The sequence below is a fragment of the Capricornis sumatraensis genome, chromosome 5 (genome assembly GCF_032405125.1).
Source record: "Capricornis sumatraensis isolate serow.1 chromosome 5, serow.2, whole genome shotgun sequence".
In the NCBI taxonomy this organism is placed as follows: Eukaryota; Metazoa; Chordata; class Mammalia; order Artiodactyla; family Bovidae; genus Capricornis; species Capricornis sumatraensis.
In genome coordinates this window covers 123,038,555-123,064,116 of record NC_091073.1, presented here as the reverse complement: position 1 = coordinate 123,064,116, position 25,562 = coordinate 123,038,555, and the positions used below count along the sequence as shown (strand labels likewise).

The 25,562-nt window shown below is 49.7% G+C and overlaps 1 protein-coding gene across 1 annotated transcript in view; it reads right to left on the bottom strand.

Annotated features, from left to right (window-relative positions):
• Positions 1-357: 357 nt before the first annotated feature.
• The window catches only part of UBE3C (ubiquitin protein ligase E3C), a 112,955-nt gene continuing 87,750 nt past the window's right edge, over positions 358-25,562 (bottom strand). The window contains exons 19-23 of the mRNA XM_068972679.1: positions 23,755-23,967; positions 13,573-13,761; positions 13,411-13,477; positions 7,662-7,792; positions 358-1,848 (exon numbers count right to left, since the gene is read on the bottom strand). Coding sequence (XP_068828780.1) covers positions 1,678-1,848; positions 7,662-7,792; positions 13,411-13,477; positions 13,573-13,761; positions 23,755-23,967 — 771 coding nt within the window. The 3' untranslated portion in view covers positions 358-1,677. The remainder of the gene's footprint in view (positions 1,849-7,661; positions 7,793-13,410; positions 13,478-13,572; positions 13,762-23,754; positions 23,968-25,562) is intronic.

Sequence of the window (25,562 nt, the reverse complement as noted above, 5' to 3'; positions counted from 1 at the left end):
CGGCAAGGTGGCAGCAGTCCCTGGCGACCCTGGCTCTCCCCAGGGCCTGAGCTGGAGGGGCTGCTGCAGGTCCGCCTTCTCGAAGCCTCACTTGGGGCGTTTCAGATGCCAGGCGTCACTGTCTGGTGTACCAGATTCTGAACACAGCCTGTTATTACCCTGTCTCAACTGATGACATTTAAACAATGTGATAAACTGATGTTTAGAAGCCGTGGCTTTACTAGGGCAGAATGGAACCAATCACAATGATTTGGGGTATGAGTCCAACACAAACTTGGGAAAAAATTTAATGCAAATATTTAGCCATTGGAACATACAAATAAATAAATAAGCTCAGATTAGCCGAGGAAGAAAATCCAAGTAAAGAGTAACTGCCCATTTCTCTTCAGTCCCAGATATTCCATTTCCGAAATAATGATAATATACAAATCAATTAATAACAAGATATAGAACATCCACCATAATATGACCTAAAATAAAAAAATAAAACCAAGGACAAACCCTAATTATTTTATTTCTGTATATCAAGACTACAAATAGCATTTAAACACTTAATTTATTCTTCAAATTAAGAAATTATACATTTTGTTTTGATAATGGTCACCGTCTTAAAAGTGTCATTCGGCTCCCCCACATTTAAAAGGATATTGCTAATTGTGGCCCGTCCCCCACGTCAGCCCAGAGCTCCAGTGACAGCGAGCACCGGCTAGCGCCTGCGTCCCCCCGGCGACGCTCTCAGACGCTCCTCTCGCCAGGTCCTGATAAAGTGCCGAATCCCGGACCGCCCCGCCCCGCCCCGGGCGCCCGCCCCCTGCAACGCAGCACCCAGAAGCGAGGGGGCGGGGCCCGGGCCGCAGTGCAAAGGCGCAGTGCCACTTTGGTTCAAGTGACTCGGGAGGGGCTGCGGGCCTCCTCCCCAAGCATCGCTCACCGCGGGTCGCACACGCGCAGGAGCAGGACGGAGCCCCCCTCCCCCCACACCCCAAAAGCTCTCCAGGCACGAGGTGGAGACAGAAAGGAAGAGAGTGAAGGACCCGCCTCACACACACCCACACACAGCAACGTCCAAGCCATCACGATGCAGGTCAGCGGCAGATTGGAAACAAGCATGCTAGTCCCGATCTGGGGAGATGGCTTAAGAAACAAAAATAACATATTACCATTGTTATCTATTTTCCAACCTAACCACTTTGGGAAAAGGCAGCAGGAAAGAAAAAAAAGCCTGTAGTCTTAACAATGAGGCTTGTAAACGATCCAACCCCACGAGAGGCAGTGGCCCACGTCTCCCCAGAGGCCCGAGGCTCTGGGGACCAGAGCCAGGTAGGAGCAGCGGCCCCTCCCCAGGTGCCAGGTCACCAGCTTGGGGGGCTCATCCGCAGCACAGCCAAAGCTTCATCTTTGGTTAATTTCACTGAGTTGCCACCAGTCTTAAAACTGTGCTCTTCTTGGCAAAATTACTATTATTAGCCATGTGGCATGTAACATTTGTTATTTTAAGTTATTTGAAAAGCAACGTCCGTCTAAATACGTGAGCACAACTTAATAAATCACTTAAAAATGCAGGAAGGGGTGGCGGAGAGGGACCCGGGAGAGCTGGGAGTCCAGCTCGAGCGCCCTGCTGGCAGGGGGCACACGGAGGCCAGGCCGTCTCCGCAGAGGGTGGGCCACGGCCACGGGTCAGCTCAGCTCGAAGCCCGCGGCGCACTCGATGGCGTACAGGAGCTTGCTCCGCAGCAGCGCCTCATCCTGGAACTCGGGGAGCTTCAGCAGGTTCATGCAGGTGCTGGCGGTGGGCAGCCGCTCCAGGTCGGAGCCCCCGTTGTGGATGCAGAATGCGGGGTACAGCTCCTGCAAGACAGCAGGCGCACGAGCGGTCACCAAGCACAGCCTGCAGGGAGCCTGTCAGACGCGACGGCTGTTCTCGTCTGTCCCCTCGGGGACACCCGCTTTCTCACTGCCCTCAAACTTGGCTCCAAATTTCTACCCAATATCGTGTCTGGGCTCCAGGCATTAAAAGGACAGAAGCAGTGTGAATACATGGAGCAGAGTCCTTCTGGAGAAAAGGCCTCTAAAGCTTTTATCTTTTTGCCTTTTAAAAGTAAGTTTAAAATTTTAAAAGGTACAGTGTAAAGAGCTGAATGCATAAATAAACCTCTTTGCTGAAAACATGGGAAGGGCCTTCTCCAAGTGAACCACAAAGGGACCCGGGAGCAGGGTGCGGCGGCAGTGTCAGTCAAGGAGAAAAGGCGGTCCCTCTAAACACGGGATGATGGGTGCTGGGGCCCACTTACAGAGGGCGGTGTTCCCAGAGCCCTAGAACCACAGGGACCGTCCTGGCGGGCCAGTGGTTAAGGCATGAGCTCCCAGTGAAGGGGACGGGGGTTCAAACTCTGATTGGGGAACCAAGATCCCATGCGGCATGGCCAAAAAAAGAAGGCAGGGGGAGAAATCTTAAATGGTTTTCAGAAATGTCACCGTAAATTACCGGTACTGTTGTTCTGAAATCACAGTAGTGTTACATATAACTATTATGTGAGAATTACATTTAACTTATTGTAGGGTCCTGTAATTTACCAGAGCAAGCAAATGAACTATTAATAATAGGAGCCAAGATTAATCACTGGTAAAGAGAGATCCAAATATACAATCAAAGAAATAAAAACCTCTCACCCCTGAATGTCAGCTGGAAAAAGTGGTGTGAACTTTGATGAATTTTTCTCTCAAGAAGACAGCGCCCACGTCCTAGCTCTGTGCACTGGAAAGGCCTGGACACAGTAACCTCTGGTGACAACGAGCACACCAAGGGCCCAGCCCTGCCCTCTACCAACCTGGTCTCCAGGAAAGGAACCAGGGCCTCTTGGAAAACATGTGATCCCGACATGGGCCAGGAGATGTCAAGCAAGAGTCACTATCCCGTCACATCAGGAAGCAAGAAGTCTCCCACAGCTGCTTGGGACCTATTTACAGACCCAGAGCCCACCGCCCAGCCGCGGATGGGACACAGAAGATCAAAGGGAGGGGGTGCCATGGGCAGAAGCACAGCAAACGCTAGAGGGTCAGAACGACAGGAAAACTAAGATGGACTAGCTGTCCTTAAAACGCCAGCTGCCCCCTCAATAACTGGTAGATGAGGGCCAGCCCAGACCTACTCCATCTTTTCCGTAGCAGCACTCCTCAGGGTAACCTAAGAGCTGATGAGAAAAAATAGTCTTTCTTTACGGAGAAATCAGCTCAGAAAGGAAGAAAGGATACATCAGAACATGGGCGCTTTGGGGCCAGTGAAGAATGGTCTGGGCAGGGACCGTGCACATGGGGTGGTCCAGCTCCTTGGCTCCAGGACGCCCACAGCGGGGCCAGGCAGAGCAGTTGCAGGCATTGTTCTCTCTCATAACTAACCACAGCTCTCAACTTTCTATAATGAAAACGTTAATTTTGTTACAAGGCAAAACACGAATAGCGTAAAAAAAAAATTACCTACTAACCACTGCCGAGGAAAACAGAACAAGACCGGAGTGCCGCTCCTGCCCAGCCGCGGCCTCAGGGCACCGGTCACACCGCGGGTGCCTGAGCAGCCGAGCGCATGTCTCAGCTGGACCCCGCCACCTGTAAGCTGAGCGCGGCACACATGCCACGCTGCGGCCAATGCTGAGCGTGAGCGCGGCACACACACCACGCTGCGGCCAACGCTGAGTGTGAGCACGGCACACACGCGGCTCTGCCCTATCTCTGTGCTCCTCCGCTGGCAAACGGAAACCGCACCTCCTCAGCGACCTCTGTGGCAGGCAGCGTGTGCTAGAACCACTGTCTTCCCTCTAATTATACTTTACGTGCCACTTCAAACATGTTTCAATAGAGAACCAAAAGAGGAACAGAAAGAATATCTGTTACATTTATTACTTAGCACCCTGAAGATGTTGAGGGAAACGATTTCCTCAAATGCCTGAATATACTAAAAACACCGCATCTGTGAAACAGAAGGATCGCTGTACACAGTCAGTGCTCAATGCAAAGTCTGAAATACATTTGCAGATATATGCCACATTTTACTGTTTCCTTCATAATGCTAATTAAATTTCCTACTTGGAGTCTCAGAACCTAAAAAATGAAGTTCTTCATTGAAATCTGAGTCAAGGGCACCACTCTGTGCATATTTAAGCAGAGTACAACGGGAATTTGCATTAATTCAGAGTGAGAAAAACATCAATTTATTATGAGGCCTGATGGCAACTGAACAATTTTCTACAGCACTTTAATGATTTCTGTGTCTGTAACAGTCACATTCGTTAAGCATATTAAGCTTTAATTAGCTTCAGCAGATGCTGCTCTTCTCAGCAAACTGGCCATGAGCAGAGGCCTAACTTCCAGATTACGTGTGGCCACCCTGGCTGCTGAGGGTGCTTCAGCCAAGATACGCTCTCTGCTTTCAAGCCTGAGTCTGCCATCCCGCCAGCAGGCACCCTGAGCAAACTGGGGAGCACACACATCACAGTGGTTTACCCAAATCTGGAGTCTAAGGATGACGTCAAAAGCACTGGAAAACGCTTATCCTCACACTTAATATGATTTCGATCACTGAAAAAACCCCTGAAATAGGATGACTATTTCATGGCTTCCAGAAAATTATTTTTCATGGTATAATGATAACTCGATCATGCTTATACGGGACCATCAACAGGCGACCAGAGAGTTTTAACCGCAATCCTACTCGGGACTGGAAACGCTAATGCAACTCCCGCAGCTTTCCCACCCCCAAACCTCTGACATGCCGACGGGCTCCTCCACTGGCCAGAGCATCCAGACTCTTCAAGCCAGACTCCCCGTTTCTACCGGAGCAAATGCCTTCCACTCAGCTCTCTGATGGAGCAGGTCCTCTAAATCTCCCTTCTTGAAACCACACACTCAGTTTTCTTCCAGGTTTAGTGTGGTTTTTGAAACTGGAAGACTATAAGCTTTGTCTAAAACTACATGCTTTGTCTCTCCTTATAACTGTTACTGACAAAATTACCTAATCATACTAAAATCTTAATATATAAGGATTTAACTCATGTAACTGTTTATATCACTAGACAATAAAAACTTCTGATCGATGGAAAGCCTTTTATATTAACTCCATTTAAATGAGCCACTGGGCACATTTCATCTGCATTCTTCCTGCTCTTTAAATCCTTCCTACACAGCAAGATTTCCAGACTTCACTACAAGCCAGCTGCTGCTGCTGCTAAGTTGCTTCAGTCGTGTCTGACTCTGTGCGACCCCTTAGACGGCAGCCCACCAGGCTCCTCTGTCCCCGGGATGCTCCAGGCAAGAACACTGGAGTGGCTTGCCATTTCTTTCTCCAGTGCATGAAAGTGAAAAGTGAGAGTGAGGCCGCTCAGCCGTCTAATACCTGCGTCTCCTCTCTGCGTGCTCACCGCTCTGGCGCTTCAGCCTGCTCTCATTTCTATGCTTTCTGCTTTGTGGCTGTCCACATTAACTTTGTGCTCTACTACCTGGTAAACGCAGTTGGCGCTGGCTGTCCTGTTTTGCAGGCTTTATTTCCTCCCTCTGAGAACTTGGAAGACAGAAGGGACTTCAGCTCTGCCAGCACCACTGAGCAGCATTACTCATGATCGCTTACACTCACCTTACTACCCATTGCTCCCCCACCTCCTGTGGAGACAGAATCACCGCACCCTCGCCACAGCTCGCGGCCCATGTCTCCACTTCCCCGTTCCAGTCCTTTATTTCATCTGGCTTCATCAGGCCTTAAGTCTTAGCAGCACGCGGGAGCCTTTGTTGCAGCACACGGGCTTAGCTGCCTTCGGGCACGTGGGGTCTTGGCTCCCCAATCAGGGATGGAACCCTTGGGCCCTGCATTGCAAGGCGGATTCTCAACCACTGGACTACCAGGGACGTTCCCACTGCTCTAGTTCTGGGACACTCTTTGGGACACTGTATTAAGCTATTAATGTCAATTAAAAAAAATTTTAAAGTGTAATTCACATACTATAATATTTACTCATTTAAATGTAGTTTAAATTCAACTTCAGAATGCTGCCATCTCTCCCCCAAAGTTCTCCATTTCTACCCCTTTAAAGACGTTCTGTGTAAAATGAGCCACACAGCCTCCTGTGTCTCACTCCATTCACTGCCCACAACGTTCTCAATGTTCACACACAGGGCACCTGTATCAGCAATCCATTCCATTTAATTTCTGAATGCACCCCACTGCCTGGACAGACCACACTCTCTTTCTCCATGACCAGCTGTGGGCTGCTGCAGTTCTGTGAACGCTGTGTGAACACATGAGGGTGTCTGTCTTGAGTACACGTGTCCTGAGGGTGGAACTGCTCCACTGCACAGAGGGACATTCTCAGATAACGTGACTGGACCGCTGAAGACAGCACAGACTGGAGGCAACCGGCCACTAAACACAACGTGTGGCCTCAGACTGACTCCAGACCAGGAAGCGCGAGGTCCACGGAGGACGCTGCAGGGCTGGAGGCACTGCTGGCGCCCTCGATGCCTGAGGGCGGGTGGAAACAGGTGGCTGGCCCCCTCCTCGAGCTGATTCAGGGGGTCTGGCTGAGCCCTGGCAATGTTTACCTGTGACAAGTTCTCAGGTGATGCTGAAGCTGCTGGTCTCAGGTTCATACTTGTGAACCAGAGGGTTAGATAATCTCAATCTATCACTGCACACTCCTTATCTTTGATAATTTAATTGTGGTTATTAAGAGAGATTGGTGTTGCAAGAAAAATGTGCAGAAACACGCTATTTTCTACTTACTCTCAAATGATTCCGAAAAGAAATACATGAATACGGAATGAGGAAACAAATGTGACTCGACGTTAACCGCTGGTCAACGTGGCTGGGAAGTCCTCTGTTCACCCACTGCACCTCTCCTATACATTGCGAGTGATTTCAAAGTAAAATGACTAACCCCCAGCTCGTCAACGGAGAGTTGCTGGAGGGCGGCTGTCGGCCTGTGAGCCTCACGAGCACACCCAATGTGCATGCTCCCCTAACTCGGCACTACGTCGCGTTACGCACAACCACTGTCTTTCTCTTTACTAAACCTAGCTTCGTTTCTTTTACTATGAGTAAGGAAAATCCAAGCTGACCCATGACCAATCTCAGCTGATAAGAATATCCAGTCAATTTATGAGACCAACGGGAACTGCCAGCAACGACACAGCAAGACCAAGGAACGTGAAATGAGGTGACAGAGAGCACTAAGGAAAGGCCAACTTCTGCTCTATCACTCCTGGCAACAGACCCACGAGCACGTGGAGCCCGCATCCTCTTCAGCTGGGAAGGGAGGCCAGCCTGCGCTGCACAGACCCCAGGACGGGTGACGGGCGTCAGGGTCAGCCTGCCCGCTGCAGCGTCTGCTCACGCTTAAGCCTCGTCACAGCGACACCCCAGCAATACGTCAGGACTGTGAACGCAGGAAAAAAAACGAATAAGACCAGCTCCAGGTACACAGAGAACAGCTAATCCTCCAGTGACCAAGTTGAAACACTGGATTAATGAGGCTATAGACACAGTGAAAAGTAACAGCCTGGTGCAGTGACCGCTGCAGTAAACACTGTTCCCTGAAAACGACGTGTGCGCCCTGGCTCACTTGGCCCCTACTGCCCCCCCGCCCCACTCCCCACCGCTGGGCCCCGAGCTTGGGTACCTTAAACCCCAAGAGAGGGGGCCGGGAGCAGCTGGTCACAAACTTCAGCAGTTTGCGCTTCTCCTCGTCTGTGAAGCCCTCCACGACTCTCCAGAAGACCTTGATCACGGGGTGCTCGGCAGAGTAGCCTCCTAGGACAAAGAGGAAGACATCTTCAGGAAAAACAAGGTCAGTGCAGAATCGGGGCTCTCCCAAAGGCACCGGAGCAGCTCCTCTCCGTTGTGCCGGGCCAGGGAGGGGCAGAGGCTTGTGGCTCAAAGCCGACCCTGTCCTGGGGGGCGATGGGCAAGGATGCAGCAGACAGAAGGGCAAAGCACCGGAGCCAGAGCGAGGACCAAGCACGACGGGCTCTGGCAGGAAAGCGTGCTGCCAGGCCAGGGTCGGCGCCTCCAGAGCTCCGCGAGGAGCTGGGCTTCGGCTTCGGCTGGGGAGCAAGCCCCACGGAACACAGGGCTCGCGCGACAGCCACGCACCCAGAAACGGTGGACTCACGGGGTTTTTATAGAGCGAGTCACTCCACCAACACATCTTGGTATGTAAATTTATCACCCATCCTTCTGACAACAAGGTACAGACCGTGGATACCAACCAACCCCAGCACTCGATTAGACCAATGCTCTGAAGAGTAATATCTGCTACTTACAACTTTTAATCTAGTTAAGTGCTTCCTAAAACTAAAATAATTGCTATGTATTGTTCCCTCACTGTTAATATACTACAGAAATATCATCAATAAAGTATCTTAAGTGTATTAATTGGCAACAAAATGAATATGGTAATATTGTAAATCTATTTACTGGAATAGGAACAGTTCAGCTCGTTAAAGGTAGATGCTACCAGTGCAGACAGGATAATGCAAACAGGCCAAGACCACTTCTGGGCAAGGAAAGGCTGGACTGGTGGGGAGGGCAATGAGACCTTAGGCATCACCTCCCTGGACAGAAGCATCAGAGCTCCAACTTAGAGAAATACAAAGGAGTGATTACCGGAAGGGGAGATGCAAGCACATGTCTGCATACAGGTCCGTTTCCAATGCCTTCTCAAAAGTGACCCTGGAGGAAAGGTGGGGTGATAGCCCTCAACAGAACAGAGGGCTCCGGGTAGATGAGTCTGGACAGGTTTTGTTAGTTGTGGTAAAAGACACACCATAACACCTACCATTTAGGCCACTTTCAGCTGTGTGACCCCACGCACACTGCCGGGCAGCCACCAGTGCCCTCTCCAACCCAACACTCCCATCATCCCAGGCAGACACGCCTCCGACCACGAGGCAGGACTGCCCATGCTCTTCCCGGCCCCTGGTGACTCCAGGCCAGCATCGAGGAACTTGCCTCTTCGAGGTATTTCACGTAAGGTGAGCCCTACAGTATACATCCTCTGCGCCTGTCATCATTTCATTTATCATAATGCTTTCAAGAGCTCATCCACCCTGAAGCGTGTACTTGAGGGTCATTCCTTTAGACTTAGTTACAGTCCCACCCTATGTCTACAGCACACTTACTTATCCATCATCTCAGCGGATACTGCGGTTATTTCCGGTTTCTGGCTCTTGTGAACAATGTCTCGTGAACACAGGTGTTTTGGCCCCTGCCTCCATCCCCTTGGGTCCAGGACCTAGGAGCAGAGTTGCCGGTTTACAGAGTATTTCTACACTGAGCTTTCTGGGAACCACCGTTTTCCACAGCTGCTACTTCACGCTCCCACCAGCAACGAATGAGGGCTCCAGCTTCACCACCCCCTCACCAACACTCGTCTGCGGCCTGTGCGCCTCTCCCTTGGGCTCTGGCTTTCATTTCCCTAGCGGGTAGTCCGCTGAACATCTTCTGGAGCACACTGGCCTTCGGTTGCATCTTCTTTGGCAAAGGTCTACTCAAGCCCTCTGCCCGTTGTTGAGCCAGCCTGTCTGCCTATTTAGCTGTAAGGGTTCTCTGCGCATTTTGGGTACCAGACCCTCACCAGATGCACGGTGTCCAAGTGTTCTCCTCCCATTCGGAAGGCTGTCTTTCCACCTTCTTAATAATGGTCTCTGATGCATAAATCTAGTCTTGATGAAGCTCCATTTATTCACCTTTCCTTTCTCTGGTCATGCTTCCGATGTCGTATCTAAGAACTTACTGCCAAATCCAAGGCCATGAGGAGCTATCCCTGTGTTCTCCTAAGACTTTTATGGTTTTAGGTACTAAGGTTCTTGAGCCATTTTTAGTTAATTTTTGTATATGGTGTGACTTGTGGGTACAGCTTCATTCTTATGCAAAAATCCAGTTGTTCTACATTTTTATATAACCTGTAAACTTTTCCAAAGTTCTACATTTCACATTGCTACCAGTCAAGAGAGTTCAGATTTCTTCCCATACCAACACTGGGTACTGCTATCTTTCTGAGAAGTCATTTCAGTGGGTATGTAGTAGTGCTGCGCTACAGTTTAATTTGCATTTCTTTAATGATTAACAGTGTTCATGTACTTATTTGCTTACCAGATATTTGTATATATCTTAAATGAAACACTTTTGTTTTTCCCCCATGTTTTAAAAACCAATTATTTATCTTACTATTAAGTTGCAGAAGTTCTTGATATATAATGTGTACAAAGGAACAGAAACCATTATTAGATACATTATTTGAAAATATTTTCTCTTAACCTGTGGTTTGTTTTTTCACTTTTTTGATGGTATTTTTTGAAGCACAAAATCTTTAATTTTGAGGACGTCCAAATTTCTATCCATTTCTTTTTTCTAAACCATGCTTTTGGTGTCCAACTAAAAACTCTGCCTAGTCCAAAAGTCATGAGAACTTTCTCCTATGTTCTTCCAGAAGTTTTACAGTTCTGGCTTTTAACTACAGGCCTCTGATCCTGTTGAACTCACTTCTGGACACTGTGTGAGGTCAAGGTCTAAGCGCTTCTTTTCCAAGCGCACACCATTCCAGCACCACTGAGCTGCTGAAAGTCACTGGCTGTAAATCTAAGGATTTGTTTCTTTCCCTATTGCTCTCCATCAACCAGTATGCCTATCCCTGTGACAATTCCACGATGTCTTTAAAAAAATACTGTTACACATTTTTGTTTGTGCTGGGTCCTTGCTGCTGCACATAGGCTTTCTCTCATCGCAGAGTGGGGCCTCCTCTCGAGCTGCAGAGCAGGGCTCCAGGGTGTGCAGGCGTTGGCAGCTGTGGCACACGTTGGTTAGTTGCTGCATGGCACGTGAAATCTTCCTGGACCAGGGACTGAACTGGCTGTCTGCTGTACTGGCAGGCAGATTGTTTACTACTGAGCCACCAAGGAAGCCCCATCAGTTCAGTTCAGGCGCTCAGTCGTGTCCGACTCTTTGCGACCCCACGGACTGCAGCACGCCAGGCCTTCCTGGCCATCACCAACTCCCGGAGTTCACCCAAACTCATGTCCACTGAGTCGGTGATGCCATCCAATCATCTCATCCTCTGTCGTCCCCTTCTCCTCCTGCCTCCAATCTTTCCCAGCATCAGGGTCTTTTCCAATGAGTCAGTTCTTTGCATCAGGTGGCCAGAGTACTGGAGTTTCAGCTTTAGCATCAGTCCTTCCAATGAATATTCAGAACTGATTTCCTTTAGGATGGACTGGTTGGACCTCCTTGCAGTCCAAGGGACTCTCAAGAGTCTTCTCCAACACCACAGCTCAAAAGCATCAATTCTTTGGCACTTTCTTTATAGTCCAGCTCTCACATTCATACGTGACTACTGGAACCCATAGCTTTGACTAGACGGACCTGTGTTCACAAAGTAATGTCTCTGCTTTTTAATATGCTGTCTAGGTTGGTCATAGCTTTTCTCTCAAGGAGCAAGCGTCTTTTAATTTCATGCCTGCAGTCACCATCTGTGGTGATTTTGGAGCCCAAAAAGATAAAAGTCTCTCACTGTTTCCATTGGTTCTCCACTATTTGCCATGAAGTGATGGGACCGGATGCCGTGATTTTAGTTTTCTGACTGTTGTTGAGTTTGAAGCCAACCTTTTCACTCTCTTCTTTCACTTTCATTAAGACGATCTTTAGTTCTTTGCTTTCTGCCATAAGGGTGGTGTCATCTGTATATCTGAGGTTATTGATGTTTCTCCCAGCAATCTTGATTCCAGCTTGAGCTTCATCCAGCCCGACATTTCGCATGATGTACTCTGCATATAAGTTAAATAAGCAAAGTGACAATATACAGCCTTGACACACTTCTTTCCTGATTTGGAACCCGTCTGTTTTTTCATGTCCAGTTCTAACTGTTGCTTCTTGACCTGCTCACAGATTTCTCAGGAGGCAGGCAAGGTGGTCTGGTATTGCCATCTCTTTAAGAATTTTCCAGTTTGTTGTGATGCACACAGTCAAAGGCTTTGGCGTAGTGAATAAAGCAGAAACAGGTGTTTTTCTGGAACTCTCTTGCTTTTTCTATGATCCAACAGATGTTGGCAATTTGATCCCTGTCTTTTCTAAATCCAGCTTGAACATCTGGAAGTTTGATGGTTCACGTACTGTTGAAGGCTGGCTTGGAGAATTTTGAGCATTACTTTGCTAGAGTGTGAGATGAGTGCAATTGTATGGTAGTTTGAACATTCTTTGGAAGCCCCTATACAAAGTTTTAAATCAGTGTTAGTCTTTCAACTTTGCTCCTACAAAATATTGAGACTATTTTAGGTCCTTAACATTTTCATACAAATTTAAAAATCAGTCTGTTGACTTTCACCAAGAAAACCCTGAAAATACTAGAGTAACAGACTATGATTAGGGAAAAGACACCAAAATAGCAGCAGCTGTTTGAAGCAGCACTGGTTTCTTTTTCTCTTCCTTGCCCTCAGACATGTAGCATGCAGTCAGTGCGGCTTCCTGGTGGCCCCATGGCCGCGCCGCCAGGCGGCCCTGCAGCCGGCGCTGGGCTGTGCCCCTCTCTGGTCAGGGAGGCGGCTCTTGGTGCGGGGCGTGGGGTTCCCGCTGCCGTGGCTTCTCCTGTTGTGACACACAGACCTCAGTCGTTGTGGAGCACAAGCTAAGTTGCTGCACAGCATGTGGGGCCTGCCCAGCTCAGGGACTGAACCCATGTTCCCTGCAATGGCAGGCAGATTCTTATTTCCACCTCACCACCGGGGAAGTCAAACTTTTGTTAGTGGTCTCTTTTTGCAGGGGGAGGGGGGTTTAGCACTGTTTTTCAAAGCAGAAGACTGGACACAACCCTATGGCCTTACGGAGAGGCTTAGGAGGGCTTCCCAGGTGGCACTAGTGGTAAAGAGCCTGCCTGGCAATGCAGGAGACATTAAGAAAATGAGGCTCGATCCCTGGGTGGAGAAGATCTCCTGGAGGAGGAAACAGCCACCTACTCCACTCCTCTTGCCTGGAGAATCCCATGGACAGAGGAGCCTTGTGAAGTATGGTCCACACTGTCACAAAGAGGTAAGGCTGAAGTGACTTAGCACAGCACGCAGTGGCTTAAGAGGACAGTCTATGAAGAGAAAAAGCCAGGATGCAGAGTAGCACGCACAAAGAAACGCGAATGGAGTTTGCACTTGTGTGTAAACACGTAGAGGCGCCAAGCACAGTGGTGCTCACAGCGGGCAGAAGCAGGGGAGGGATGGACAGGGGAGGGAACAGGAACAGGAAGCGGATTTCACTGTAACCGCATCTTGCCCGGGTGTTAAACCATGCGAGCAAACTGCCCATATAAACAAGTACATTACAATTACTTTGGAAACGTGACCATGGATAACATATTCAGGAATAAAAAACAAGCAGTGATAACATACCTGAATAGTTTGTAAAGGATTTTAGGTCCTCTAGACTTATGGGAACTTGTGCACCAGAAATCAACACCTAAAAAAAAAGTTCACATTATAAAACTTGAGGTGGATTTTAAGAAAGATTTTCATGTCAGGAAACAACTGTGTCCCCAGACACAAGAAGTGGACCTGGATCTCCTGCTGGTCGAACATCCGCAGCCACTCCAGGCTCACCACGTTGGCCAGGCCCTGCCGGAACGCCAGGCAGTGTGGGCGGATCTGCCGGTTCAGCCGGTAGTCGGCCACCAGGTGGATGTACGCAATGCGATTGGCACTGGTCACTGGGATGTCCTTCCCACCAGATTTCAGTTCAACTACCTGTGGATTTAAAACAAGAGTTGGAAACATCTCCGAGTATAGCCACAGGGCAAAACAAGAGCAAGAAACGCTTATTTGAAGGGAATGTGACTGTGTTGCTCCACACCTGAGATTTTCGTGAGAAGTGTGTAGCCAGCACACGTGGCCTCACAGACAGGAAGAGTCCTCTGACGGGGCCTCCAGAGCTCGGCATGCTACTCTGCGTCTACGCTCACTAACCACCCCCGCTTTCTGCAAAGTCCTGAGGGTCCAGGTTACAATGCAACCATGGCATTTCGTTACAAAAGAACTCAGAGATCACAAAAGGCAAAGATATGAACCAAACGATCCGCAAAGGTCAGAAGGGCCTCACTGTGGAGAAAAGGCAGCGTAAGGAATTGATGCGGCGCACAGGCCGCATACAGCCCCTCTGGATCTCTATGACCACTGCTCACTTCAGCTCAGCCCAGTCGCTCAGCTGTGTGCGACTCTTTGCGACCCCATGAACTGCAGCACGCCAGGTCTCCCTGTCCATCACCAGCTCCTGGAGTTCACCCAAAGTCATGCGTGGCCTTTGAGTCGGTGATGCCATCCAGCCATCTCATCCTGTGTCCTCCCCTTCTCCTGCCCTCAGTCTTTCCCACCATCAGGGTCTTCACAACTAAGCCAGCTCTCCCATCAGGTGGCTGTGCAGGACTACAGGCGCGATGCAGATCAGGCACACTGCTCAGCCCGTCTCTGATGCACCGGCAGGCACGCGACAGAGCTTCTGCGTCGCTGCACAGGGACACACACTCTCGGGTCGAGCGCAGGGTCAGGACCCCACGGGGCGTCCCTGGGGTACAGCGGGGAGGAGCCGGACTTGGGCGCCCTGCCCCCATTTCAGTATGTGCCACCGAGGAGTCCCTCGGCCCCAAAGCCCGCTGTCATCAACGAGGTAGTGACAGGTGCCTTATCCACCTTGGGCTGGGACTACGTGAACTCACACAAGTAAAGCTGACTGACGCAACTCCACAGACGACTAGAGACGCGTCTGCCTGACTTACAGCGGGAGACCTGCAGAGCCCTGGTGTAGGGGGCCGGGGGCCGCTGCCAGTGGGGGCGCCTGGGGGAGAGCGGAGGAGCGCTCGACGCTGCCCGCACCACGGCTTCCTTCTCCGCCTTGGGCCTCTGCGGAGCCGCTGTATTCCAGGAGCAGCGCAAACCCGACTCCCTCTGAGAGAGGGCATTTCACCACCACCAGCCCCTTTAAAAAAAGTATCGCTTTACAGAAAAGGTACTTTAGAAGCTGCTCAAAGCTCTACCTAAACGCTCTGTGGGAAGGTTACACAGCCACGTGTGGTCAGGGCTGCCCGCAGGGTCTGACGACACTTCACCGCTCCAGATTTGCGCACTCAGCACCAGAAGAGCGAGGTCCGACAAGGCGCTGGGTGGGCGCGGGCTACTCTGGGTCACGGCTGAGACAGCCTGGATCACAGGCAGGCAGGTACTAAAAGGGGTGGTGCCCATGATCTGGAACACAGAGGCCCCCCCCAGCCCCGTTACCGGCAGCATTTTCTGCAGCTTTGAAGAGGTGACTCTGCTGCACCTGAAAGGCATCACGTTACACCTATCCTTGGGAGCCCCACTCTGAGGAGCACCAGCAGCCTGGGAGCTCTGCACCCCGCGTCCTCCAAGATGCGCAGGCGCAGTCACGCCCGCACCGCTGCCGCCACGCACAGGCAGGCGCAGGCAGGGGCCACCGCGAACGCACTGGCGCTGCTGGCGCTTGCCCCACCCTCCCGGCCGCCCATCCCCTGCTGGAGGAGCTCGGGTCAACGACTCGCTCAAGCGCACACAGCAAAGCAGCAAAACCCGGGCTTTAACCAAGGTCTCGTGACTTGAGTTCAATGCTTTTCTACAGAACAGATGATTATTTATGGATCTATCTTAAACCCTGAGCATTCTCCTCAAGGGACATATGTGTATAAATCAGTGATCTGAAATTTCATGTTCTTTTTTAAGTAGGCTAACAAGCAGCTATATTGATTAAAGAAAAAAAATTTGAGAGCAACATCATTATTCTAAAAGGGAAGATTCATTAACATAAGCTGCTACCATAATGAAGTATTTGCATACTACCAATCTTTCAATCACGACATTTTATAACCCTAAACCTCTATCAGAGAACTAGGTTTTTATGTATGCTTCTACAGAAATCCATATGGTCTCTCCCCAAACTAAGTACTTTACCAGTCACTCTAATTTTCCCAATTAGACTCTTTAGTATAATTATTCTTATGCACTATCATCTATAATTTACTCAGTGGGAATTTCTATGAGTAACCGGAACATCTTCACACTTTCACTTTTAACAGATTACAGTATTATCAGTGGCACTTTAAGGGGACACTCACATATGCGACACTGTACCATGACCATCTATTTCAGAAGGGAAATGGGGAACACCCATCAGCAAAGGCCTCAAACAGGTCCTTACACAGCCCAGGGCCCAGAGCTTTCATTTCATGCCCAAGACACCCACTAGGTGGGGCCAGGGGGCAGCAACACTGCACGCTGACATTTTCTTCTGACCATGATCAACCCTGTCTTCAAAAGCCTTTCACCTTGCAGGGCTGAGATTTCAGCTCCATGAGAGGGAAGAAGATAAGCAACCAAGGGACACCGGGCTCTGAGGCCCCCCCTGCGTCTCAGAGCACCCCTGCCAGCTCACAGAGATGCCTGGACCTCAGCAGGCAGGGGGAAGCATTACTTCCTTGTCACTGGTTAGGATTCAGTCTCACCTATTTCTGAAACAGAGAGCTTTACAGACTAACAGAGATGGAAAACTCAAAAACCACAAAGACGGTCGTTTAAGAAATATCAAGGTTTAGACAGGAGGACGTATGACTCTTTGCGCATGCTTTTTGCTTTGCTTTTTAGAAGACATCACGATGGTACATTAGCTACAGAACACTTTCAAGTCTAGGGAGGAAGAAAGAAAAAGACACAAAACTTCTCCCGTTCTCCTGAGGGGCTCTGTGTACTGTTTGTGACACCCCAGCACTTCATACCTGCTCCAAGGGCTACAGTTTAAGAAACAGAGGGAAAAAGCAGAAAAGAACAAGTGTAGAAGAAAGAGCACATGGGAAAGTCAGAACCTCTGCATGACCCAATGATTCCACTTCTAGGCACACACTCCAAATACCTGAAAACAGGGCCCCCACAGGTATTTATACAGCAATGGTAGGTCGTGTCCATCAACAGCTGGATGAACAAACGGAACGCGCCCAGCAACGGCAGACTCATCAGCTTGAGGAGGAGCTCTGACGCCTGCTGTGCATCACGGTGGCCTTGGAGGGCGCTGTGCTCAGTGAGGTGAGCCAGTCACTGAGGGACATGCGCGCCTGCCTCCACTCACAGGAGGGGGTGAGGCCGCCAGTCCTAGAGACAGACAGCAGAGAGGTGGGGGCCAGCAGCTGCTGGAGGGCAGTTTAGTACCAGAACATCCCACCCAGTGCACCTCTTCTCCAATTCAAATCAAATCTTAGTCCCGGATGCTGACCTACAGAATCTAATCTGCAAGATGAACATTACAGTTGAAGTCCTCTCATCAGGCCTTTCATTGCTTAACCAAATCGCAGTTTCTCTGAATTCTGGAACTGCCTGGCCCAGGGACACTTGGGCTCACAGAACCAGAACCTCCGCTTCTGCTGACAGCACACCCAGATGCTTTCTCATCTTTCCCTTTCCTGAAAGTGAGAGTGTCAGCCGCTCAGTCATGTCCGATTCTTTGGGGCCCCACAGCCTCTTCTGTCTGTGGCATTCTCCAGGCAAGTATACTGGAGTGGCTTGCCATTTCATTCTCCAGGGGATCTTCCCAACCTAGGGACTGAACCCAGGTCCCCTGCACTGCAGATGGATCCTCTACCATCTGAGCCACAGGGAAGCCCTATCCTAGCAGCTCTGAAACACACCTGTTAGGCTCTTACCCTAACAGGTGTAGGTCCAGCGTTCCTAAAGCCTGAGGCCTCGAAAGGTTCTCCACAGCATCATCTACTCTCCTCCATGGATGCTACACTTCAGCCTCGTCCAAATCTGTTCACTGACCTGGTGACCCCTTATCACCCATAACGGGCCTCCTTCAGGCAGCCCTCCAGGAGCACTCCTGCTGAGCTTCTATTGTGCTAAACAGCACAGATCTCACAACACAGACCGTATCTGCCTCTTGTGAGAATGAGTGTGCTCTTACAGTTAAAACATACCTCCTCTGCCGAGCTCAAGGCCAATACCCACTCACTAGTATCTCCTGAGTGACAAAGGAAGAGGAAGAAAGAGCAGCGTGGAGGTAAGCAGGGAAGGAGAGAGACAAACATCCAAACGGGTTCAGTGTGCGTTTTTGCCAAAATCAACGGTCAGTGCTGCACCCCGGGGTCAGGCACTGTGGGGGTGAGCTTACATTCAGTGCCGCCTGGACTGAACACTAGGACCTATTTAATATGCAGTTACTTTTAAGCTGGCAAAGCTGATAACTTCTGAAAGCCTGGACTAGAAATCAAGTAATAACAAAAAGTTAGAGAAGCAATTATGAAGTCTAAAGCTAACACTATTTTCACAGTTTAAATGCAACCACGAGTTGCAAAAAAGACTATCAGTCTCATCGATCTGCGTTAGGGCAACAGGAAAGATGCAGTTTCCCTGTAAAAGAGATGCGTTTGTCTGGAACCAAATGTGAATGAGAAACACACAGCTGGGTACTTTCGAAGAGTTAGAATTATTTTAATCTGACTGAAAACATATTACAAGTATAAACACACTAAGATAATTTTAGAATTCCAAATAGACACTAAGTCACAGCTACTCTTAAACATTTTGTATAGTTAAATTCATCACAATCCATTCTCATTAGAATGTTAACTGGAACTATAATATAGTTCTGTTTTATGTACACAGTTCGCTTCAACTCTTGCCAGATAAAGTGTTAATATTAAATAGAAAAATGGAGAAAACATTTCTAAAAATGAGAATACTGGTGATGGAATATAACAAATAGGAAAAGAGAAACTGATACTGAGAAAATGCTAAATGAAATTATTTTAATCAGGGAGAAAAAATTATGTTTTATGCTATGGTTAGCCGAATTTGCTCTGTAGTCTTAAATTTGAAGTGAATAACACTTCTCCTCCAGAGTCACTCGCTGTCTCCTATTCTCTCCAGAATTAACTGCTCCGTAGTCTTGAATCTGAAGTGAGTGACACTTCTCCTCCAGAGTCACTCGCTGTCACCTACTCTCTCCAGAATTAACTGCACAGGGAAGCAAGGGGCACTTAAAAACAACCAGAAATAAAGGGATTCAATGAGGACTACCGTACAAACCGGTTACTTCAGAAATCCAACGAGATAGTACCAAACAATCTCGTTTGCCCGTATGCACTGAGAAGTTCTGGGCGTCATGGGAACACGACGGAGCGGCATGCCAAGCCCCTCTGTCCCGCCCGCACCTTCTGCGAGCAGCTCCACGTGGCCAACCCAGGCCCCTGGGCCTCCACTACTGCCCCTGCTCTCATGGACTAGGATAATTTCGTGTGTGCATAGCACGTGAACGTACGTGGCAGTATTATTCACAAGAACCAAAAAAGCGGAAACAACTCAGACGCCTATCAACTGGCGAAGAAAAGGTGGTCTATCCATACACCATTTCTGGACGCCACTAGACTGGAAAAGGGGGGAAGCACCAGCCCTTGTAGCCCCCAGGAAGTGAAGTGCCACAGGCCACACGCCCTGCGACCCCAGGTGTGTAGACTGTGCAGACGACAGGGCCCGGGGACGGGAGCAGCAGGGCGTGGCTGGGCCGGGGCAGGTACAGCCTGCCAACGGACACACTGTCTCCTCCGTGCGGCCGAAGTCTCCTACGATTTGGATGTGGGGCTGGCTGCCCTAACCCTCACTGCACACGGTACAGGGTGGAATCTATGGTATATGGATCATACCTCAGTAAAGCAGCTATTACAAAACTTAGCTTGAATTTCTAGTATGTTTTTTTTTAACGGGTAAAAATAGCAAAAGCACCGAGATGGACAGGTTCAGCAGCTAAGGGCCACTTTACAGGGCGAGGAGCCAAGAAGCACCCCTGAGCCCGAGGCTCCAGAAACGAGGCAGAAAGGCAGGGTGCCTTGCCGGGGGCCAGCGTGAGGAACGCCGCCCACGGCAAAGGTCATGAGGAAGGAGGCTTGGCATACGCAAAGCTGTGATCAAGCCTCAGGAAACGCCCTGTTCCCGAGCATCTACCCCAAAATCAGAGTCTGTTTTATGCTCTCACCTACACCTCTGACTTTACGGGGGGCTCTCCCCCATAACCGTTTTTCTCGGAGAAGGATTAAACGTGCAGCTCCAAGGCAATAAAAATTCCTGGGCGTGACAAGAGTGTTTCAGCCTACGGACTCCTCTGAAGGTTATCTAGCCCGCCTGTATAGGTTCGTCCAGCCACATGTGATTGTTTCAGTTCAGTTCAGTCGCTCAGTCGTGTCCGACTCTTTGCAACCCCATGAATTGCAGCACGCCAGGCCTCCCTGTCCATCACCATCTCCCGGAGTTCACTCAGACTCACGTCCATCGAGTCCGTGATGCCATCCAGCCATCTCATCCTCTGTCGTCCCCTTCTCTTCCTGCCCCCAATCCCTCCCAGCATCAGAGTCTTTTCCAATGAGTCAACTCTTCGCATGAGGTGGCCAAAGTACTGGAGCTTCAGCTTTAGCATCATTCCTTCCAAAGAAATCCCAGGGCTGATCTCCTTCAGAATGGACTGGTTGGAGCTCCTTGCAGTCCAAGGGACTCTCGAGAGTCTTCTCCAACACCACACTTCAAAAGCATCAATTCTTCGGCGCTCAGCCTTCTTCATGGTCCAACTCTCACATCCATACATGACTACTGGAAAAACCATAGCTTTGACTAGATGGACCTTAGTCGGCAAAGTAATGTCTCTGCTTTTCAATATGCTATCTAGGTTGGTCATAACTTTTCTTCCAAGGAGTAAGCGTCTTTTAATTTCATGGCTGCAGTCACCATCTGCAGTGATTCTGGAGCCAAAAAAATACAGTCTGACACTGTTTCCACTGTTTCCCCATCTATTTCCCATGAAGTGATGGGACCGGATGCCATGATCTTCGTTTTCTGAATGTTGAGCTTTAAGCCAACTTTTTCACTCTCCTCTTTCACTTTCATCAAGAGGCTTTTTAGCTCCTCTTCACTTTCTGCCATAACGGTAGTGTCATTTGCATATCTGAGGTGATTGATATTTCTCCCGGCAATCTTGATTCCAGCTTGTTTTCTTCCAACCCAGCATTTCTCATGATGTACTCTGCATATAAGTTAAATAAGCAGGGTGACAATATACAGCCTTGACGTACTCCTTTTCCTATTTGGAACCAGTCTGTTGTTCCATGTCCAGTTCTAACTGTTGCTTCCTGACCTGCATACAGATTTCTCAAGAGGGAGGTCAGGTGGTCTGGTATTCCCATCTCTCTCAGAATTTTCCACAGTTTATTGTGATCCACACAGTCAAAGGCTTTGGCATAGTCAATAAAGCAGAAATTGATGTTTTTCTGGAACTCTCTTGCTTTTTCCATGATCCAGCAGATGTTGGCAAATTGATCTCTGGTTCCTCTGCCTTTTCTAAAACCAGCTTGAACATCAGGGAGTTCACGGTTCACATATTGCTGAAGCCTGGCTTGGAGAATTTTGAGCATGACTTTACTAGCATGTGAGATGAGTGCAATTGTGCGGTAGTTTGAGCATTCTTTGGCATTGCCTTTCTTTGGGATTGGAATGAAAACTGACCTTTTCCAGTCCTGTGGCCACTGCCGAGTTTTCCAAATTTGCTGGCATATTGAGTGCAGCACTTTCACAGCATCATCTTTCAGGATTTGAAACAGCTCAACTGGAATTCCATCACCTCCACTAGCTTTGTTCGTAGTGATGCTTTCTAAGGCCCGCTTGACTTCACATTCCAAGATGTCTGGCTCTAGATGAGTGATCACACCATTGTGATTATCTGGGTCGTGAAGATCTTTTTTGTACAGTTCTTCCGTGTATTCTTGCCACCTCTTCTTAATATCTTCTGCTTCTGTTAGGTCCAGACCATTTCTGTCCTTTATCGAGCCCATCTTTGCATGACAGCCTCCCAATTTGAGAGGCACAAGATGTTTTAGACTTACGAAAGGCAAATTCTTTTGGGGAGTTGGAAATTATTAGTAGAGTGGGTTGGTTAGGAATTATATTGGTGAAGGGTTTTTTATTTGTTGTGCCAATAATTGCTGCTAATTCCCTGCCCTGGGTGGGACAAGGGTGTCTTAGGTCAAACCTCTCTGCTGACAGACTAGCTGTGTGACAGGATTATCCATACTCCTGCCACTACGCACATGATTGTTTACTACCTCTCAACCATAAACAGCACAGAGAGTTTGGAGTATTTTGAGAGTCTTAATTAGCACAGGGCTTTTCTCATTGTTGAGTCGATGATTGCCACCAGGCCTCCATATCCTTAGGCACCTGGGAATATATTAATCAATGTATTTGGAATAGAGAAAAGGAAATACAGTAGTTTTAAGGTTAGCAATACTAGACTTTTTGAGTTAATGAATTTTCTCTTTTGTAATAGATCACTTTACTTTGTTATAAATCACTGTGTCCTTGCTATGTAAAAATGTACCTTTATCACTATCTTAAGACTAAACAGATCTTAAGGGGAACATTGGTGAAAGGATTTTCATTTGTTGGGGTGATGTTTGCTGCTAAATCTCCATGTTCCCTGCCCTTATAAAGAATATAACTAGCATATAGGAGAAATAAGCATTAACCTTTAAGCATATAGGAGAAATAAGTATTAACCTTTAAGATTAATCATGTTAATCTTGGGTTAAATAAATTCCTTTCTTGATTGTAACTCACTACACCCTCACCCTATAGGAATGCAACTTTATTTGGAGGGTGGTGCCTGGTTTAAGAAAAAACACCCTTGGAAAAAATAAGTTTTTTGGTTATCAGAAAGAAAGGATCATAAAATGTCAGCAGGTCTCATAGCCAGAAGGTGATGTAAAATCCCTAAGACCTTTTTATGTGAAGCACCTGATTTTGATAAAGGTCAGGACTGCTGACCCCCGCATGACTCTGTATTCATCCCTATGTGTAACAAAAGGTATATAAGCAAACCCCAAAATAAAGAAATGGGATCAGTTTCTGGAAAGACTGATTCCCTCATGTCGTTCTTTTCTGCTCCCCGTTTTTCTGGCTGAATTCCCATCTGGAGCGTGGGTGCCCTCCAAGTCTACTTATTTGCCCCGGTTTTTAAGTTCCATAGGAGAAGGAGCCCAAGGAGGGGCACCTTCCGATATTCAAGTGGCACCAGTGGCCCAACGTAGATGGTGCAAATTCCTTGTCTTGGAATTTTATTGGTATCCCACGTAAACCAAGTTATTCAGCCTCTTTTTCTCTCCTACTATTTTCTAGCCAAATTCCCATCTGGTGCATGGGTACCCACCAAGCCTATTAATTTTGCCTGGGCTTCTAAGATCAGACCGGGGGGCCTCAGTGCCTCCTCTCCTTCGGGAGAATGGGAAGACGCCTGCGGCCTACGTAGATGGTGATTGGTATTCCATGTGAACCAAGTTATTCAGCCTCTTTTTCTCTGCTAATTTTCTAATCCCTCTCTATCTGTAATTAAATAAGTTATTTCTAAGGATGCCGACGCCGTCCCCACCTTCGAATTCCCTGGATCCACTGGGGCTGGACCCCAGCAGTGCCTCCCAGCCGCACGCAGGAGGGGAGCTGAGGCGGCACTCGGCTGGCCCCCTGGGCTCTGGCTCTGCCCTGCGAGTCTCTAACTGAAACGTGCACAAGCTCCCACAGCATGAAGCCCGTGTGTGCAGATGGGGACACCCAGGTGTGACGGCCCCACCTGCCTGGGCCTCTCCGAGGCGGCTTGTCGGCCAGCGCACGCTGCAGGGTGCGCGCAGGCGCGGGAGCCCCAGCCCCACTTGCCTGGGCCTCTCCGAGGTCGTTGTTCACCACCGTGAAGTTCAGCCCCAGCTCCTCCACGTCGCCCTCGTAGCTCTTGAGGAAGAGCAGGTTCCGGTACACCTCGGGGTCTAGGGACGCCAAGTGGTGGATGTCCACGTCGGCGCTGGTCCCCAGCAGCTTGGACAGGAAGAAGCCAGCGAAGGGCAGCTCCACCAGCATGTTCTCATAGAGGGCCTGTGAGCGAGAGCAGGGGCCACTGGTTAGCACTTCATAGGGCCGCCTCTCACCCTGCCTGCAGGCGAGGCCGGGTGCTCAGCCTGGCCTTCATGGGCCCGAGACGGCCGAGCCCAGCCCAGCCCCCACGGGTCTGAGGCAGCCGACTCCTCTCCCCACGCAGACGAGGATGCAAGCGCCACCACGTGCCAGCCCACAGCGCAGGCGTTCACACATACGCCCCATGCAGAGAACCCTACAACAGACGGCAGGGGGCCTGAGGGCTCGAGTGTGACGGGGGCCTGCCAAGTTTTCCAGTGAAGCCTCTGCAGGTGGGTCAGCCTCCCGGGGCTGCTGCAGTAAGTGTGCCGACCAGTGGCTTCACCCAACACAGTCTGGAAAAGTCTGAACCCAGGTGTCAGCAGGCCACGCTCTCTGGGAAGGTCCTGCCAGCTGTGGGGCTGCCAGCCCCCCAGCCTCTGCGGGGCTGCTCCCCCTCAATCTGCTCTGTGTCTCCACCCTGCCCTCCTGCCTCTGATGCAGACGCCACTCACTGCATCCTGGGACCCACTCCACCCAGGATGACCTCTGCTGAGCTTGCTCACATATGCAAAGACGTCTTTCCAAATAAGGTCACACTCACAGGGACAGGGCTTCCCTGGTGGCTCAGCAGTGAAGAGTCTGCTTGTGATGCAGGAGACCTGGGTTCAATCCCTGGGCTGGGAAGATCCCTGGGTGAAGGCAACAGCTGCCCACTCCAGTATTCTTACTGGGACAATTCCATGGACACAGAAGCCAGGCGGGCTACAGTCCATGGGGTCACAGAGAGTGACTGAGCGACTATCACTCTCACTTTCTCTCACAGGCACAAGATATTAGAATTTGAGTGAGTCTTTCTGGGGGTCACAGTTCTACCCACAGTAGCAGGCAGGCCAGAGTGCCCCGGTGACCAGCCCTCTCCTCTGGGTGGAGCACAGTGAGCGCGGGCATGGGCACTATGTGCCAAAGTTGGGTTTTGTGTAATTTTCGACATCAAGGAAGACAATTATTGTTTAGATTTTTTTTTTTTTCAACCATCAAATGGGGAGAAAGCAGCATTCTTAGCTTAGCGACCACAGCTGCTCTTCCCACAGAGAGGTTGCCACCTGGCCACACCCACACCCACCAAATGCTCAGCACAGGGTTCCTGAGACAGGCGTGTGTGATGTCACTTCTGCCCTGCCCACCTCCCCACACGAGATGGCAGGCTTGTGCCACGGCCCAGTTCGGAGGGGCCCTTCCGTGTGCACACGGCCAGCACTGCTGCACCCCCGGCCAGCCGTCTCACACGCAGGGCAGCCTACAGTCACGACCTTCAATGCACCAACCTTACGTGCTCCCATTAGGCTCAGACACCCTCTGAGACCCGCATCTTAGCTCTCACCCACTGATGTGACTGGAGCAGGCTACGAAACAGCCATGGATTGCAGCCACGAAACGTCCCCCAGAAGAGAGCATCCTCCCAGGGGCGGACGCCCTCCCAGGCACTGCGCGGGCTCCTGGACACCACCTCCCCAAGGGTGGTCACCACACTTGGAGTTCAGGCTCACCCTCTCCCCCTCCAGCTATGTCCCCAC